Consider the following 20,035-nt stretch of genomic DNA (forward strand, 5'->3'; position numbering starts at 1 on the left):
CATCCATCCATTCGCTTCCGCTTATCCTTTTCAGGGTCGCGGGGGGCGCTGGAGCCTATCCCAGCTGTCATAGGGCGAAAGGCGGGGTACACCCTGGACAGGTCGCCAGTCTGTCGCAGGGCTAACACATAGGGACAGACAACCATTCACACCTAGTGACTATTTGGATTAATCAATTAACCTATCCCCACAAGCTGCATGTCTTTGGACGGTGGGAGGAAGCTGGAGTACCCGGAGAGAACCCACGCAAACACGGTGAGAACATGCAAACTCCACACAGAAAGACGATGGTGGAATTGAACTCAGGACCTTCTTGCTGTGCGGCAACAGTGCTAACCACCGTGCCACCATTAAATACTGTAACGATGGTTAAGTGTTATTGTACAGTGACATGTTGGTGATCTCTGCACACTGTTGTTGTTCCTTTAAGATTCATGTTTGGTTGTGGTGTACAGGAAGGGGTGGGGGGGACCTGGTTGTTCTGTGTGTGTGCCAGGCTGAAGAGAGGTGTAGTTCGAGAGCGCTTCCCCCTGAGTTAACAACCCGCTGGCTTATGTGCCAAATAAACGGACAAACTGAGACCCCAACCGTCTGGTTCTTGTGAACGTTACATTGGTGTCAGAAGTGAAGAAAGAAAAAAGAACCCCAGAACGCCCGACACCCTGTTGCTGGCGACGCTTGCCGTTACGAGACGAGGATGTTGCCGGGCAAGATTAAGAAGGAGACGGAGGAGAGGGAGGTTCGTCCGCGCTCGCCCGCCCATGGAGTGAGGGAAACGGCGCTGCGGCTGTCTGCCGAGGCTGGATTTTCTCCAGGTTTGACTAGGCTCGGGAACTGTTCGCACAGCGGCCGCGATTCCGGCGGGAAGGAGTCGACCTCGCTTGGCGCGCCGTCACGTGATGTAAACAAACATGGCGGCGCCCAGCAAGCTGCAGCGAATATAAAAACGCCTAAGTTCAGCGGCAAGACGCCATGGGAAGTGTTTATCGCACAGTTCGAGCTGTTAGCTGTCGCAGCTGGCTGGTCTGAGGAACATAAAGCTCTCCAACTGGCTTTGTGTCTGTGTGAGGATGCAGCTGCATGCCTGCTGCTGCTGACCGAGGAGCAGAGGGGAGATTATAATGCTCTGGTCGGAGCACTTCAGAGGCGCTTCGGGCAGTATAACCAACCAGTGCTGCTGAGGTCGGAGTTCCACAACAGACGCAGATTGCCAGGCGAGCCCCTCCGCATTTTGGCCCATGAAATCGAGTGCCTTTGCCGGAGGGCGTATGACAGCATGCCACCATCAGTGCAAGCGGAGTTAGCTCGGGACCAGTTCCTGCAGGCCCTGAGCCCTAAAGAGCTCCGTATGCAAACTCAGCTTGCTCGGCCAGCCACACTCAGTGCAGCCCTGGAGCTAGCGTTGGAGAGGGAGATGCTTGCAGGATCCTCTGGGGGCGCTGATGACGCACACGTGGTGAGGGCTGTGTCAGCACCTGTGGAACAGATGGAGACGCCAGCGGGCTTGTGCAGTTTGGTGCAGGCGGCTTCGCTGCAATCGCCTTCCCCTCGGGCTGGCCCACACCGCCGACCTCAGAGCTGCTGGGGATGTGGACAAGTCGGACACCTCATCAGGCAGTGCCCCAAGCTTGCAGCGGTTCAGGGAAACGCCCACGGGCCCGTGTAGGCGGGAGTACACGGGCCTGGGAGAACGACATCCCCACACCACCGCCACCTCCACCCGGTGCGGCCATCGCTGTGGGCTGGACCCAGGTTGGCGGCTTTTGCCATGTTCCAGTGACGATCGCGGGGATGTCCTGTACGGCCCTGCTGGACACGGGGTCCAATGCAACGCTGGTCCGACCCGATATTGTCCCAACCGGAGCTGCTGTGCAACCGACTAATGTGCAACTTAAGACTGTGACCGGTGATCTGGCCCCAATGAGAGGGAGGGGAGTGTTCCAGTTCAAGGTGGGGGACCTCGGTGTGTCTTATGCTGCCTGGGTGGCTGACGTGCAGGACGCCTGCATCCTTGGGCTGGATTTTTTACGAGCCATTGGCGGTGTACTGGACTTAGGCAAAGGCTTCCTCGTAACCCCTGATGGGAAGAAGGTGCCGCTTATTCCTCCCCCGGTCTGCACAGCATCTGCCGCGGCGTCCACCTCCACCGCAGAGACCGCTGCAGACCCGCCAGCAGAACAGCGAGCGGAGGAGGAGGAGGAGAGGCTCTTAGCAGTGAGGAGTATCTGGTCAAAGAACTGTGAGGGGCTGACTCCACAGCAGCAAGAGAGTCTATGGCAGGTACTAAAAGAGTTTAGTGACATTTTTGCCCTGAAAGAAAGTGATGTTGGCTTGACACACTTGGTAGAGCACGTCATTGAGACCGGGGATGCCCAGCCTATTAAAGTGCGCCCACGCCGCCTGCCCCTGGCTCATCAGGAGGCTGCGGACAGAGAGTTGTGTGAAATGATGAAGGCGGGCATCATAGAGCCATCTGATAGCCCGTGGGCCTCCGCGGTGGTGATGGAGCCTAAGAAAAAAAGTCCTAGGATGCGTTTCTGTGTGGACTACAGACCACTCAACAAAGTGACGAAGAAGGACTCTTACCCCCTTCCCAGGATTGATGAGTCTCTCGACTTAGTAGCCGGGTCCTCCTGGTTCTCCACCCTGGACCTGCGGAGTGGCTACTGGCAGGTGCCACTGTCCCCGGAATCCAGACCGAAGACAGCCTTCTGCACTAACAGGGGACTATGGCAGTTCAAAGTCCTGAGCTTTGATCTTTGCAATGCTCCTGCGACCTTCGAGAGGCTCATGGACAGTGTGCTGGCTGGCGTCCCACGGCAACGGTGTCTGGTTTACCTGGATGACCTTCTAGTGCACGGGAGCTCCTTTGATGCTGCCCTGGATGCCCTGAGACAAGTGTTGGAGAGGGTGGCAGCTGCAGGCCTGAAGCTGCACCCCGACAAGTGCCACTTCATGAGGAGGGAGGTGGAGTTTCTGGGCCACAAGCTGGGTCGTGAGGGCATCAGCACGTTGGAGGAAAAAATTCACACCATTACCGAGTGGCCCACACCAGCAGACCAGAAACAGCTCAAAAGCTTCCTAGGACTGGCGTCTTATTACAGGAGGTTTGTGAAGGGCTTTTCCTCCATAGCCGCACCACTCTTCCACCTGCTGCAGAAGGACCGTGACTTCATCTGGACCCGGGACTGTCAGCAGGCATTCGACACCCTCCGCAGATCGCTGACAGAGTCTCCAGTCCTTGCCCCCCCTGACCCCGCCCTGCCTTTTGTCCTGGACACTGACGCAAGTAATGTGGGGCTGGGAGCGGTGTTGTCGCAGGTTGGGCCGGAAGGGGAGAAGGTGGTGGCGTACTTCAGCCGGGTCCTGAACAGGAGTGAGCGGCGCTACTGTGTCACACGACGAGAGCTGTTGGCTGTGGTGGCGGGGGTGAGACACTTTAAGTACTACCTGTGCGGCACAGCATTTGTTATCAGAACTGATCATGCTGCCCTTCAGTGGCTGATGTCTTTCAGGGAGCCAGAGGGACAGGTGGCTCGCTGGCTGGAGGAGCTCCAAGCCTTCAATTTCACTGTGGAGCACAGAGCAGGGACGCACCATTCTAACGCAGACGCCCTCTCTCGTCCCCCATGTGCTGCAGCTGGCTGCCGTTACTGTGAGAAGCGAGAGGAAATAGAGCGGGAACTCACGACAATAGACGGAGCAGCACAGCTCGCCTGCAGGGCTCTTCTGATGGTGGATGCAGCGGAGTGGAGGGCACGGCAGGAACAAGACACGGACCTGCTGCCGGTCCTGCAGTGGCTGGAGAAGGGGGAGCAACCCCTTTGGGATGAGGTCACTGGGTTTTCCATCTGTACCAGGGGGCTATGGGCCAAGTTTGCAGCTCTCAGGCTGAAGGAGGGGGTGTTGGAGCGTGCCTGGAAGGATCCTGCCACGGGGGAGGAGAGGTGGCAGGTTGTGGTGCCAAGGTCGCTGAGGTCAGCTGTGCTGGAAGCCTGCCATGGGAGCACTGGCTCCGGCCACTTTGGGGTCTCCAAGACTCTCCGCCGCCTCCGCCAGGGCTATTACTGGGGTCAACAGCGGAGGGACGTGGAGGACTTTTGCCGCAGCTGTGATGCATGTTCCTCACACAAAGGGCCACAGGACCAGTCCCGGGCTCAGCTTCAGCAGCAACCAGCAGGAGCCCCAATGGAGCGAGTAGCTGTGGACGTCATGGGCCCATTTCCTCGCACAGACAGAGGAAACCGCTATGTTCTTGTGGCCATGGACTATTTTACCAAGTGGCCGGAAGCATACGCCATCCCAGATCAGGAGGCTGAGACGGTCGCTGATGTATTAGTGGAGGGGATGTTCAGCCGCTTTGGAACAGCAGAGACCCTCCACAGTGACCAGGGGCGTAACTTTGAGTCCAAGGTATTTGCTGCCATGTGTGAACGCCTTGGGACTAAGAAAACCCGCACCACCCCACTTCACCCCCAAAGCGATGGGCTGGTGGAAAGGTTTAACAGGACGCTGGCCCAGCAGCTAGCCATCCTTACCTCAGAACACCAACGGGACTGGGATTACCATCTTCCCCTTACCCTCATGGCCTACAGGTCGGCAGTACAGGACTCCACCCAATGTACGCCTGCCCTGCTCATGTTAGGGAGAGAGCTGAGAACTCCTGCAGAGTTGGCTTTTGGGAAGCCCCCGGACGCGCCAGAGGCACCACCGGGACGGGACTACGCAAGGAAGCTGCAGGACCGGCTGGATTCTGCACATTCCTACGCCCGAGAGCAGCTGGCGAAGGCAGGCCTGCGCCAAAAGAGGAATTACGACATCACCACTAAGGGGAGGCACTTCCATGCTGGGGAGCTGGTGTGGGTCTACAGCCCAAAGAGGAAGAAGGGACGGTGTCCTAAACTGGATAGCAGCTGGGTGGGGCCTTGCAGCGTCCTAGAGCGAGTAGGGGAGGTTGTTTACAGGGTGCAGTTGCCTCCTAGGGGGAGGATAGTAGCGCTGCACAGAGACCGGATGGCCCCCTACAGAGGGCAGTCCCTCCCCTCCTTTCCAGAGGGACGTGTACAGAGCGTCCGTGACCCTGCTCAGAGGGACCCCCGACCGGGGCTGCGTTCCCCTCCCTCGGACTCTCCACCCCAAAGCCCCGAAGCTCCGCGTCCACCTCAGGGGCTCAGGAGGTCAAGGAGGGAACGTAGGCTACCACCCCGCCTCAGAGACTGTGTCGTTCCCTCGGGGACGAGGAACTTATTGCTGGGGGGGCAGTGTAACGATGGTTAAGTGTTATTGTACAGTGACATGTTGGTGATCTCTGCACACTGTTGTTGTTCCTTTAAGATTCATGTTTGGTTGTGGTGTACAGGAAGGGGTGGGGGGGACCTGGTTGTTCTGTGTGTGTGCCAGGCTGAAGAGAGGTGTAGTTCGAGAGCGCTTCCCCCTGAGTTAACAACCCGCTGGCTTATGTGCCAAATAAACGGACAAACTGAGACCCCAACCGTCTGGTTCTTGTGAACGTTACAATACAAAGAGGGATAATTGGACCACACCACCACTTCCTGCTGAAGGGGGAGAATGTGTATTTTCTTTAATTAAAAACAAAGTATTTGTACTTCATTAAATATTTGAAATTAGAGTTCAGTAGTTTTGATTTTCTTGTTTGATCTTTAGTTTATTAACAAACCAGACTGTACTGCATTGTTTGTTTACGATTGTGTTTTGTTTAGTTACCCCTCATGTGTCATAGTGTTCTGATCTGCAATTATATATACCCTTGTGTGTCATTTTATGTTTAGGTCAGTTATGGTTGTTTGGGCAGTCATTTGGTTTGTTAAGTTTGCAGAGCTTTGCCTGAGTTCAGTTTTGTTTCTTTGACCTCTTTTATGAGCTGAACATTTATTACGTTTGTAGATATAATTTTTGGGTTAAATAAACAAAACCCTATTTTTCTAATAATTCCTGTGACGACTCCTGCTCTTTCACCTCGGTCCATCACACCATCATTTGTTTTTCATTTATTTTGTGTACGCTACACTAGAATTAGTTTACTCTGATTTGCTAAATGTCAAGTTTTGCTTTTCAAATGGATGCTTTTGCATACTATTTTCATTGTTATGTGTTCAAAATAGATGAAAAAGAGTTGTTGTTGTTGTTGTTTTTATTTAAGAAAGCCCAAAAAAAGAGGGGGTGGGACACTGACCGTCAATTACCATTCATTCTTTGGAAAATAGTACTTTATCCGCCTAATTTTGTAACACACATTTTTTTTACAACCTTCTCACAGTCAGACAGAACTTCACTGCAATCACTGTGCAGTGACTAATTTATTACAACACGGAAAAAAATGGATAAAGACCAGATTTTAATATAAATCATAAAACATTTAAAGTGTATCATATTATTCTCTATCACATTCACCTTCACATGCACCTCAACTTTTTATTTTGAATGTAACAACCTCTTGTGAATCACCACTAGAGGGGACTGTCATGTTAAGTGTTGTCCTGCACTACAAATGGTGATTGTTATATTGAATGAGAAGAAAACGCTATTCCATTCTGTAACTGTCTTAAATTAGCATCAAAGGTCATTGTGTGACTTTAGTCATTCTTGTTTATGATTGTATGACCTAATGTCATCTTTAACCAAGCACATTATGTACATATTTACATACTTACAAAGTAAAAGCTGAAATACCTTATTGGTGTGTTGTTTTTCTTACTCTCCTCTTCCTTCTGCTGTCTGCTGTAAGGCAGCTGTCAGCTTATCTAACTCAGCTGAGACATATGTAGGCAGGCTTTTAATTAATTGTTTTTGTCAAACCTTAAAACTTCCCACAAAACAGTACACGGTGGTATAGTAAACTTTTAGTGTGTTTGTTTCCCTCCCCTATGGAGGATGTTGAGTAATAGTGCATCTCTATATTCATTACCTAACAGTGTACAAAACGTTCTCACTCCCAACACTCTAAAGCTGACTGGATCTTCACATTATAAACCATCTGTACAACCATTCATGCTTGCAAGCTACAAATTAGCTCAAAGCATGTGCAGAATGGGAGGAAGACAGTAATACTGGTGCTCAACCAGTCGTTTTATGTGTAGCAATCGGGTCAACCACATCCAGCTGTTTCTCTAAAAAATTACAGTCTTCCCTACTTTCAGGATTCTCACCTCACTCCTTGCTTCTTGCCTCAGCTTTTCAAGTTTTTAACTTTTAGTTTCTTTAGTTCACTGTGTTTCAGTTTTGGTTGACCACTGTTCTTAGTGCTTGAGTATACCAGTACTTTATAACAGACAGTAAAACTTTTTCTCCTCAGCTTACTTTCATCTTTGTATAAGAAATAGATTTGGTATTGTTGATAATTATACATTCCAGCCATTCCTGGACTTTAGCTTGTACAACCTCCACAGGTACTGTTCTCTTTCCCATTGTTTTGTTCTCCGTTGCATTGAGTCTCAGTTTAATCTCATCCAGTATAAACACATTTCAGTCATAAAACTCACATATTATATAGATGAGGTTTAGCAAATAGGCTCTGAATCCATCACTTCTTACAAATATATTAATGATGGGAATGGGATGGTAGATGAGAAAATAAGCAGGAAGCAATGCACTGATTTAGTGGCAAAAGCCATGGGTGTTATGGTAATGCACTGGTTAGCACTGCACTGCTTCGCTGCTTCTTGGCTGTGACCTCTCCCTCTACCTGTCTGGGCTTCCTCTCACAGTCCAAAGGCACGCATGCTAGGAAAGTCAAACAGTACCTATCGATCTGAGATAGATCAACTTCTTGAAGTGTCTTATGTTTAACTTTTAAGCTACTCCTGTTTCCTCAAGAGGGTTTGCCTTTTGCAGACAGCCACAGTGAAAGTAGGAATGAACTGTTAATGACATGTCTGGTTAAACAATCTTGTGGTACAACGTGATATTAAACAAACCCAACCTGGCCTTATTTCAACATCAGTTCAAGCACCATGCATTTTAGATATTAAGTTGTAGCAGATGATGCTTTATTTACTTTGAAAGGTTTAAAACAGTAATATAAATGAGTGCCTTTAAATAGCACATTTGGTGTACTACATGAGAAAAAGCGGGCATTTACATATGTATAACCCCTCACAGCTGGAGCTGTTCCTACGAATTAGCAGCAGCCTTCTCTCCATTACAATCCTTTTATTTCCATCCAGTTTATGTATAAAACATTCATTTTTCATTGCTTGGTAAGATAGCAAATTCCTGAAATGTTAGAATTTTCAGTCTGATGTTTCTTATTCCAGTAATAAGTAATATGAGCCTCTAATCAGTTTTGCTCCTGTTATCGTTCGTGGCTTTTAATTAGACTCGCAAAGCGGTACATGTATCACATGTGCCATTCTCAAACTCTAGTTTATATGCATGTTTTTGAACAACCATCCATCCATACATGTTTATGAAAATGGTCAAATAAAAAGCAAAATAGGCTGAAGAAAAAACATCAACAACTACAAAAAGTAAATCAGCAGGTCTTGATACACAAAAGATGCTGACACACTTCTTGCGAAGTAGACAGTTCCTGTGTTGGGCAGCTGCTGGTTTGAGATATGAAATGTATTAGTTGACTTCACTGGCACCACATAATGACTTTGGTGACTGAGACTGTCATCATCTCGTGATAATTTCTGTGGTTCAAATCCTGTCAGTGATGAGCTATCTTACTATCTTCCACCTTTCAAGCAAGCTAGAGCAGCATGTGATGAGAAGGAAAGCATTAATTTTGCATGTATACAGGGAGTGCAGAATTATTAGGCAAGTTGTATTTTTGAGGAATAATTTTATTATTGAACAACAACCATGTTCTCAATGAACCCAAAAAACTCATTAATATCAAAGCTGAATGTTTTTGGAAGTAGTTTTTAGTTTGTTTTAAGTTTTAGCTATTTTAGGGGGATATCTGTGTGTGCAGGTGACTATTACTGTGCATAATTATTAGGCAACTTAACAAAAACAAATATATACCCATTTCAATTATTTATTTTTACCAGTGAAACCAATATAACATTCATCAGTCCATAAAACCTTAGAAAAACCAGTCTTGAGATATTTCTTGGCCCAGTCTTGACGTTTCAGCTTGTGTGTCTTGTTCAGTGGTGGTCGTCTTTCAGCCTTTCTTACCTTGGCCATGTCTCTGAGTATTGCACACCTTGTGCTTTTGGGCACTCCAGTGATGTTGCAGCTCTGAAATATGGCCAAACTGGTGGCAAGTGGCATCTTGGCAGCTGCACGCTTGACTTTTCTCAGTTCATGGGCAGTTATTTTGCGCCTTGGTTTTTCCACACGCTTCTTGCGACCCTGTTGACTATTTTGAATGAAACGCTTGATTGTTCGATGATCACGCTTCAGAAGCTTTGCAATTTTGAGACTGCTGCATCCCTCTGCAAGATATCTCACTATTTTTGACTTTTCTGAGCCTGTCAAGTCCTTCTTTTGACCCATTTTGCCAAAGGAAAGGACGTTGCCTAATAATTATGCACACCTGATATAGGGTGTTGATGTCATTAGACCACACCCCTTCTCATTACAGAGATGCACATCACCTAATATGCTTAATTGGTAGTAGGCTTTCGAGCCTATACAGCTTGGAGTAAGACAACATGCATGAAGAGGATGATGTGGACAAAATACTCATTTGCCTAATAATTCTGCACTCCCTGTATATTCTGTGATTTGTTTCCTTTATTAAAAAAGAATATAGTATGTGACGCTCATGCACCAAAAACAAAAAAAAAGCCACATGAGCATTTTTGTATATTGATCAAATATATGCTCACTGTCTGGTGAGGCCTCAGAAACATATTGGAACACACACTTGAAAAAGGCTGTACCAAAGGCATATTTTTTCCAACAAGGCTATTTAAATGAACATTGACATTTTAGTCAAGCTTGTATGAAAAGTCCCACTTATATGAAACATAAATGGATTTGCTCTTTGAGGAAAGTGAAAAAAAACCAAACATAAATAGTCTACAGTATGAAAGGGTGAGAGCTGGAAAGAGCTCCATATTCCACATAAATAAGTGACACCAAGAGTTGTGCACTAGAGTATGTGTTAAAGCAAACCACTTCCCTCCAAAAAATACTGGAGTTTAAATCTGAAATCCACGTGGAATCCATAAGTAAATAAACAGTAAACATTTTCACTCCAACTTTTTTTTTTGCTTGCTTTCTCTTGAGCAAGTTTGACCTCTCACTGCAGGAAGTTCAACACTTTTCAACACTGAGAGTTAAAGTATAGAACTTTGCCTGTGGCCTTGGTCTCTGCGGGCGTGGTCGGGCTCTGTGAACGAACTCTACCTGCTCCTTCTTACCTGGGACTGCCTGACACCTCCCCCTGGCGGGGCTGAGCGCGCCGCCGTACCTCGTCAGGACCGAGGACCGAACTCACACAGGCAGTGCATCGAGCCGCTGCGGGACGAGCTCTGTTAGAGAGAGAGAGAGAGTGTGTGTGTCTGTGTGAGTCTGAGTGAAAGAAAACGAAAGAAATTTAGTTTAGCTCTGTATGTGTGTGTGTGTGTGTGTGTGTGTGTGTGAAGGAGCGAACAGAGCCAGCAGAAAGCTTCGGGGCAGGTGAGCTGTGTTAATTTTTGTCTTTCAAAACTTTTCTGTAAGGAAACTCCTCAGTGAAATCCAATAACTCACAACCACCAATGTCATACTGTTACAGTGAGCTTATGCTCCTCTGTTTGCTGAAGAGCAAGTTTATATAAACCTTGTCTTATTACTGTAGCCCAGGTGCTGCAGTAGTAAAACCCATGTAGGGGCTAAAATGTGACATTGAAGACTGCTTTTATGCTAAGGCTAATTAATCTTTGTTAGCGCTTAGCTTGCGTTAATGATTACGTAGTGAGAATAAAATCAAAGGAATTAAAAGAATCTATAAATGAACGAACTTTTCTGCACCTTGTAGATACATGTAGCCAGAAACTGTTGACTACTACAACTGCTACTGTAGGTATAACCCCTAAAAATGATCCAACTGCGTTTTGTGTTTCATGTTTGAGGCTGGATTTTTATATGGGTTTTTATTGGTGACGCTAAAGCAAGTGCAGCAAAATCCCTGTTAACATTCACTTAGATAATATGATAATATGTATCTAGACACTGGAGGTTGTTTGACATTTTTTCGTAGGAAAAATAGTTTCTCTCTGCTCTATTATATCTGATTTAAACGTGCATAGAAGAGTGTGCATCCAAAGTTTGATTCACTTATAACTGGTACTTCTATAGTGTCTTTCTTCGCAGTCAAGTGCTTAAAGTACTTTCAAGTGTCATTCATTCAATCACACACACACACACACACACACACACACACACACACACACACACACACACACACACACCGCAAGGTATTAGTTGTCATGTCAGGTGACCTTAGGAGGCCACAAGCTAGTGCTGTTCTAGTGCTGCTTCCAAGCCCAGATAAATGTTTGCTCCATGAAAGACATCCTGTGTAAAATCGGTGCCAAGTCCTAGATATGGATATGGCAGCATACCTGGGAAAAACCTGAACAAGCACACCTTGACTAGTCATAGCACAGAAAAAAATGTGTTCATATCATTTTTTTTATCATTAAATTGGAAAGCATATTTTGAGAATATTTGATCGCCATAGGGGAATGTATATATTTCTATTATGACTTTGATGAATATGAGCTTGTGTGTCCTGTAAAGTGATGGATGTGTGGACATGCTTTCTCACTGACACCACAAGTTTTCTTATGGCTGGGAGGCAGATTTCTGACACTCTTGCACACATTCCTGCCAGATTAACCAGCAGCTAAGATTAATGCGGAGCAGAGCTCATATTCAGCATCTAAAATAATGTGGTCAAACATTTGTTACAGCTACAGAGGTCATATAAAGAAGAAAAGACGGTGTTTGACAGTTACATTTCAGGAGCTTGACAAATATATTTGTTGGTACTGGCCCTTCATAATAGTGCTCAAGGAAGTGAAAAATAATTAAAAAGAAAACTGTGCCATGGCACAGTTTCTTAAAGTGAGTGATTCCATTGTTTACAGTAGTCTCATAGTAATATTGTATCATAAAGAAGCAAAGAGATTAATTGAGCTGTGGTTTGTTGTTATTTTAATCTCCCCAGTTTTTCCTTGGCTGTCCCTCCTCTGTCTCATCTGTCTGTTAGTACCTGATTCTGTTACCATATTTATTGTTAATCTTCTTGTCTCTGTATTTTGATGGGTTTGTTATTTATTGTAAGGCCGTACAGAGTAATTATATAAAGACTTCTTTTTTATCTGTTCATATCAAGAAAAAAGCATTTAAATTACTGCCCTTGACATATTGTTCCTTGTAATTCAAAAAATGCTTTTTAGCATTAATTTCTTTTCATCAGCTTATCCTGGTATTGGCTGTGTTTGGAGGCACAGGGTCCCATGGCTCTTATAGGCTTAGTGTAGTTTTAATCAGGTTAGTACCTGGCCTGTCACCCTACTTCTATTTACAACTCTAACTAAGGGTTAAAAGGATCCATGAGCTACTCGGAGCTATAGTGGTAAACCAAGACATGTAAGAGAAACATATATTTGCTATCTGCTTTGGCTGATGGTGTACTAGTTAAAAATAGAATATGAAGTTTGTATTTTTAAGGGATTTTGTAGACCAACACTTTGGCATACACTCACTGTTTGATGACCTGGTTGATTCCAGGATGATTGCAGCCTCCAGCTGTGCAGTCATCATTGGTTATGGCTGCCTCTGATGGACACATCAACCCAGCATGTCTAAAGTAGTGTTCAGTAGGAGATATATTTAGACTAAGTATTGGCAAAGACACTGGATATGCTTCTTCCAGAAAGGCTGATGCTACTTTGGGAGTGTGGTAATGAAACATTTGCAGGTAGGGGTGTTGCCACAGAAAAGGCACAAGTGCAGACTGAAGAAACTCATCTCAGTACTTCTGTCTAGTTTTATTGCCACCAAGAATCATCAGATCAGAGGTGTTACTGTTCTGGACATGCAAGGTTGCAGGAACAGCTGGGATACCCATGACAGAATCCAGCATGGCAAAAACCCTGCCTCAGTCAGCCTCACTTAGTTGTTACATTGTAGCACTGGTGACAATGTGGTGTCTATGCTGTTTCTTATATACTAATATGGCTGTTGTGCAACTGAACTTGTTATTTGCAGTCTAATGACAAGAATCAAAATAAAAAGGACTTGAGGAGCAATAACTGACAGAAGAGTGCAGATAGAACTAAACACAGGAAATGACACAGAATGAAAAGGCGTGAAACACTGAGGGAATATAAAGAGGTGAAAGTAAATAAGACTCAAACTGAAGATATTTAATACTAAATATCTATACAGAACTTGAAACACCAAAAACATAAAACATTGGATCAAAGGCTGAGGAGCATGACAACAGCCCTAGTTCTTTCATAAAAGAACTCACACATGGTTCATTTAACAGAGAACTGGGTCATCATTTCAAAGAGGAACTTGTATATGAATATGAAAAGTAATGGGAGGATAATGCAAAGAAAAAAAATCACTAAAAGTCTAAAAATGAATGACTATCCATCAAAGAAATAGCAAAGACCTTTGGTTTGTTCAGTTGAAAAAAAAAAGTGGTGTAAAAATGGTATAAATCCAGTAGATTTGCAAGGTGAAGAAACAAAACTTCACCAAGTGAGTCAGCAATGTTTTTATGACCAATTTGTACCGTTCTTCTGATGGCTGTTTCAAATCATCTTAAACTGGGTTCTTGAACATTACAATGGGTTCACTGTAGTCACCAGGCCTCAATCTAACAGAGAACCTTTGGGATGTGGCAAATCATGACCGCCAGCCCACAAATCTGCAGACGCTGTCATCTCAGTATTTGCAAATACATCAAGGATTTTCCAGCACCTGCGCCACGAAGACAAAGGGGCAGTTCCGAAAACAAAAGGTTGTCCAACTCATACTAGTAAGGAGTATCTAATAAAGTGTCACGTTAGATTACTTTTGTTTGCTTTTGTTCCTTAATACAAACCTATAAATAGGGCTTCTGTGCTCTTAGTCAGTCCAACAGAACAATAGGAATTTCAAATATTGTAATATAATAAAAACCTTTTTTTGCACTTTTATGTGCAAAAAATGTAGATGCCAATGAGCCACACAAGAAGCTGTGGAAGAAAAATTATTACAATAAGTGATACAGATCTGGTAATTTTGCATTATCTGCATGGCTAGCCTTTGTTGTTGGAATTCCATGCATTGTGTTAGCTAGCCAAGGCTGACAGAAGTCGGAGGTACATTAATATGTGACACTGCACTTCTAATAGTTCACAGGTAACACTGTTGTCTAGTGAACTGCAGCACTCTCTCGGTTATCTCTATAGGCACTACTACAAAGGTGTTAATGCTGAGCCACAACCTCACAGCTGCCCTGTTCATCTCCACCTTGCGCCAACTAATCCTCGGTTTTTCTAGTCCAAACACGACTACGTTCGTTCGCATGTGTCTGCAACGCGCTGCAGGAGCTCCTCACTCGCTACTGTTTGGTCATGCCCTTGCGTGAGTTTTTGTCAGGCTTGTCAGACAGGCATGTCCCTTTGAGTTTATTTTGCTTTATATGGTAAAACACCAAAGACTTTGAACGATAACGCTCATTTCAGGTGATCTGATGCAGAATGTTGCTCGATTGTTTAGAGAGAAAAAACAAAATGTATCGGTTGTGTTTTGAAGGGGATTGCACGTTCACACTTCCCATTGTGTGTCTGTGTGTACACAGGTGGTGTGGAGCAAATGTAAGCCAAGCAGTAGGCGGTATTGGGTGTGCTTTATTTCATGCTTGTGTCAAGCAGCAGAGAAAATCTGGATAAAACTGTCTTTGATTGTGATCTTTTCTTTACTGTATAAAACGCGCCAACTGTCCAGACAGCATTATGAGATTTCCTTTGGCTCCCGGGGTGATGATCTGATGATTTATGCAGTGGTTTTGAAAGTCGTTTGAAGGCAGTTTTTCTTTAACTGAACTGTTTACTTTGAAGGTGTTCTGTGTGAGCAATTGGTGCATACAATTGTTATAACATGTTATAACGTGAGACTGAAGCAATAGAGGCTTAAATGAGGTCAGTGAGCACCAGATGCTCTGAAATAAAGGGGCGAACATTGACTGAGAAGGGCTGAGGCATTTAAGGCCGCTCATCTATAAAGCTGGAATTGTTAACTCACCTCCAGCTATATGGTAATAGAAAACCCAGCTCATTCTATTAATCTAAATATTAAGTTAATTTCCTTAAAGGGTAAGATTTAATCGTGTCCTTATTATAAACAAGTCTCGACTTCCATCACAAACTTTTCCTGTAGGCTTTTAAAATGTGTTGCATTTTGAAAGATGTGCTCCAAATAACTTCACAGTGACTTCAACATAGGCTTAATTTGATCTGAGGAGACACAGTTATTGTGGCTTTAAGGGATGTTAAAGTAATTTATGACCAATATGACTCATGTCTTGCAGTTCAGTGCAAAAAGGCTTTCATGTATAATGAGTGGGATTGAACCAGTATTAACAAAATGGAAAGACATGATCTTATTTGATTCCTACATACACAAAGTGATTTGGTGTATTTTTGGACAAGGATTCTATTAATATATTGTGTGTATTCCAGCAATGGACTTTCACATTTTTAATTAAATGTCTGTATGTTTTGTTGCGTTATGCTCTTATTTAACCTTGTATTTTTTATAGCTTGTATCCTTCATTTTCATACGGAACATCACTGTACATTAGACTAATTCAAGGGTGGTTTCAATCTTGTCTCAGTTCTTTGCTCTAAACATTTAGTCAGTATCATTAGAGGAAGTGAATTTGTACAAATTTAGGGAAAAAAGTTAAGCTGCTATATATATGTAATGTGTATTTGTCTATATTGTATAGTTATGAAGCATGTTACAGTTGTAGTTCCAAAAATTGTTAAATATCTGTCTCTTTCTTGTAGATCTTTTCTGATTGCAGATTTTCAGAATTCAGAAACAGCTTCTTCCATACACTCTTTTATAATCAAATATGTTGTGTCCCATCCCAAATAGGAGATCTTTCCTAAAGTTTTAAAGTCTGAGGGGCATGGTGTGAAATAGATTACTTGTAATTCCTTCCTGAAAAACATTTCCTACAATATAATAGATTACTATGTAGGTGTTACTCTGTCTTTCTCCCACAGCCTGAAGGCATGCAGAGGGTTAGATTAATCAGTGATTCTAAAATGACAGACGGTGTGAATGCCAGCATGAATGCCTGTCAGTCTCTCTGAGCCCTGCTACAGACTGGGAACCTGTCTAGGGTTTTCCCTAACTGGGATAGATGCCAGCACCATAATAAAGATGATGGATGGATACCATTAATGTAAGTAGAACTTAACAGGATTCCAGGTCATTTGAGCCCGCTCTACAGCAACCGAAGTAATGGCAGAGAAGTAATTTCTTGAAGAAATCGTTAATTTTCATCTAATTTTAAATTTTAATTGAGATTTGACCAAACAAAAGTATGTATGGTTTTTAGTTTTTATAAATGATTTAGATAATTTGATTACAGATATTAAAAAAAAGTTAAAATACACATTTGAATAAACTAATAAACAGGGTGTAACAAATAACAAAAACAGTAACTAAGACAGCTAAATAAAGTAATTATTACAGAAGAAGAACACTGAAAAAGTTTAAAAATAGTCTGGCATAATGTGTGACATTAGTTGCTCTAAAATAAAGGCGATATATAAAACCCCACGCTGTAACCTTCTGCTTGGGCTCACATGTACTTCCCAAGATATGGAATCACACCGTGGATTGCCCCAGGTATCCCACAGCAGCTTGAATGGCGTGGGGGGTTGCGGTGTAGGGGTGGGAGCAGTTTCCATTTACAACGTAAGTGAGGATGTAGATTTCCCGCAGATGTTTAATTCAAGCATGTTCACCTCCAAAGCGCTCTTGCTGAGACCTGAAGTTTGTTTGTTCTGCTCTGGATTTCACTCTTTATTTGCTCGGATTAGTTCTTCACGCTCCATCAGAGGTGGTTTTATATTCATTTATACGGGGTCAAAGTTATGTCAGTAATTCTAGGTATAAGTGGTCATAATTTCTTTATTTGATCCCACAGACCCACCATAATTCAGTATTTGATGAGTAACCCTGGTTATTAGCACTGTTACCTTAAAGCATGAAGGTCCTCAGTTCAATTCCACCATCAGGCCGGCGTCTGTTTGTGTGGGTTCTCTCTGGGTCCAAAGACATGCACTTAGTGAGGTTAGGTTAGTTGGAAATGTTAAATTGCCCACAGGTGCGAATGGGTGTTAGCCCTGTGACTGGTGACTTGTCCAGGGTGTACGCTGCCTCTTGCTAAGACAGCTGGGTAAAAAAAGGTGACATTTTCTTATCAATAAATTATATAAATTATGTTCAAGGCCCTCTGCTGCTTTTTTTGTTTTATTGTCCTGCTTTAGACGACTATAACATTGCAGAAATGGGTTGTCTATGGGTTGTCTATACTACGGTACCATAAATATCGAGTCACCTGCCTGTTGGAAAGTAAACTTCCTCCAGGAAATGATCTGATCCCATTTTCAGCCCAACCTTGTTTTACAGCATGTTAACAACAGTGACTCAAGCTGCAGTGTGTTGGCAGCAGTGATTTCAGTAGTTCGGCCTTCATTTCATGTGTACACAAACTCACAGACACACACACGCACAGAGTCAGGCTTATCATGTTATGGTTTTCAAGGATATGGGAACCTGGGTTTGTTTGGACTTGAGTGTAGAGATTCCTTGGCTTTGTCCGACCGCTATGCAGGAGTTATAGTGGTGGCACTGAACTTTCTGCAGGGTCCGTCTTATCTGTCCTATTGTAGAGATTGTGTGCTCGTCTGTGCCAAAGTCTTTGCTCAAGGTCTTTGACTGCCTGCAGTGAAACCTAACCAAAGACCTCTAAGTGTGATGATCATTGTCTTATTTGTCTACTTTAAGAAGAGTTCCAGGTTCAGTTCCTATTGCTTGCATATTCATAACAATGTTTTTCTTATATTTAAATACATCCATAAGAGCTTGCTACTTACAGCCTAAAACTGGGACACTTTGACCTATATAAAAATTTAAAAAATGAATAAAATGATGAAAGTCTGAAAATGTCTGTACATGCAGCTGAAACCACTGTCAACCCCTAAGTTGCCAATCTGATTTATTTTACTGTAGTTTTGTCTAACACCCAGACACCCGCATAGTTGGATTACAAGAGGATTGCAAGATATACGTTAAAAAGAGCTGCAGGCTAGAGTGTTAGAGGCATACTTGCAATTCTTTTTAATTTTTGATCTGCTCTTTTTTCTTTAGTTCTGTGAAAGTAGTGTCTTAGTTTCTGACCCTGAATAATATGTTGCATTTATTTTCAAGGGGATCAAATTCTCAGATGTTTGTAGAATTGTAGTTGAAGTTTTCAGTAATTGATTTATGAACTCTTACAGCAGATTAAGAAACCGCATTGAAGTCACTACTAGTTACACTTGCCACGTACGTGCTTACTGTGTGTTGAGACGTATCTCGCTCTTTTAGGAGAGGTGAAAGGTCACATCAGCAGAGAGCTGTGATTGTGAAAGCTGCTTTGTTCTGTGCTGCAGCTTTTAAGTTGTCGCGCCTGAATCACACGCATGCATGCAGGGGCGTAATTTTCAGATGGGTTAGGGGGGTTATGACCCCCCTCCCAATAATCAGACCCAACCAATATAACCCCATATATGCATAAATAGGCTGTTGATTTTCTTTACTCATCTCAGGTATTACCAGCAAAATAGTTGCATGTTTAATCATCTGGGAATTTACCCAGATTTATTTATTTAGACAGAGATGGTGACCCCCCCCCTCACAATGTTCAGCACAAAGTTACGCTGATGTATGCATGCACATGACCCACACACACTCATTTCAAATGCACATGCGTACTATCATGCATCTTCATGCACCTTTCTCTTTGCTAATCTATTCACAGCAGCAGAGTCACTTCTGTGATTTGAATGGAATTGAACTCTTTGACCTTATGCTTATGCTTCAGCTCAGTTTTATTTTCAAATCCTTTATTTTTTCAGTGGTTAGGATAAAAAAGGAACAACAAATTCTCAGCACATGCAATTTTGTGATTATACAAGTAGTCTTGTTTTAAAATATAAATTAAACTTTATTTTTAGAATAAAATAATCCTCTTTCTGGTAAATTGTTGATGAGAAGAAGATTATTGGCACGGTGTTATCTTTCCTGCTAAATATCGAGCTAAAGCAATGAGCTAATTAGCAGTGCAACAGATTGACAACCTGTCCTTTCGCCCTGACAGCTGGATTGACAGCTGCATCTGTGGATGGATGGGTGAATGCTGCTTACAGGTTTGAAAAGTGAAACCAATGCATACATATCATAAACTAACATTTTTTTTATGTCAAACAGGGGCAACCCCTCTGGTCGCCAAAAGAAGTTTGTATAGCCTTTATTGTCACATGTCCAAAATGACACACGGGTTAATTTCATTTGGTTTGTAGTCACATTAATGAAAAAAACAAAATTAATCCCAAAGATGTTTCCTTTATACTTTGAAGAGATTTAGTCGGTCTCTTTTATGTTATTTAGTCATTTAGTTTGTACAGCACCTGACCTGAATATTTGGGATTTCTACCATAGAAAATTTCCTCTAAAATTTGCTCTTCAGTATTTTGGTGGACTTGTTATAATTTAATGCAGAGACAGGGCTGATCAGAGTAGATGTGGAAAATTCATCTTCTGCGTCGTTCTTCTTTCTAACTTCCATTAAAATGCTGTTATAGAGTCGCCTAGTTTGTATTAAGCTAAACTGATCAGACTGCCGGTACCACTCTTCTCAGTTTCTTTTGTCATTATTTTCCTTATTTTTGACATTAAATTTTCCCTCCTCTTCCATCATCCTCTCGTCTTCCTCTTCCTCATTGAACTGTCCCTCTCGCTCTTTTTCTCTGCCCTCATCTTCCTCTCTCACCATTCACTCTTCCAA

At 43.5% G+C, this 20,035-nt stretch overlaps 1 protein-coding gene across 1 annotated transcript in view; it reads left to right on the forward strand.

Moving 5' to 3' along the window:
• The first annotated feature begins 10,404 nt into the window (after positions 1-10,404).
• lamb2l (laminin, beta 2-like) overlaps positions 10,405-20,035 on the forward strand; it is a 62,833-nt gene continuing 53,202 nt past the window's right edge. The window contains exon 1 of the mRNA XM_085447666.1: positions 10,405-10,599. Coding sequence (XP_085303792.1) covers positions 10,532-10,599 — 68 coding nt within the window. The 5' untranslated portion in view covers positions 10,405-10,531. The remainder of the gene's footprint in view (positions 10,600-20,035) is intronic.

This window comes from Copadichromis virginalis, linkage group LG23, assembly GCF_057382275.1.
Source record: "Copadichromis virginalis isolate Kocher_CV1m ecotype Utaka linkage group LG23, C_Virginalis_male_GT1.1, whole genome shotgun sequence".
Lineage (NCBI taxonomy): Eukaryota > Metazoa > Chordata > Actinopteri > Cichliformes > Cichlidae > Copadichromis > Copadichromis virginalis.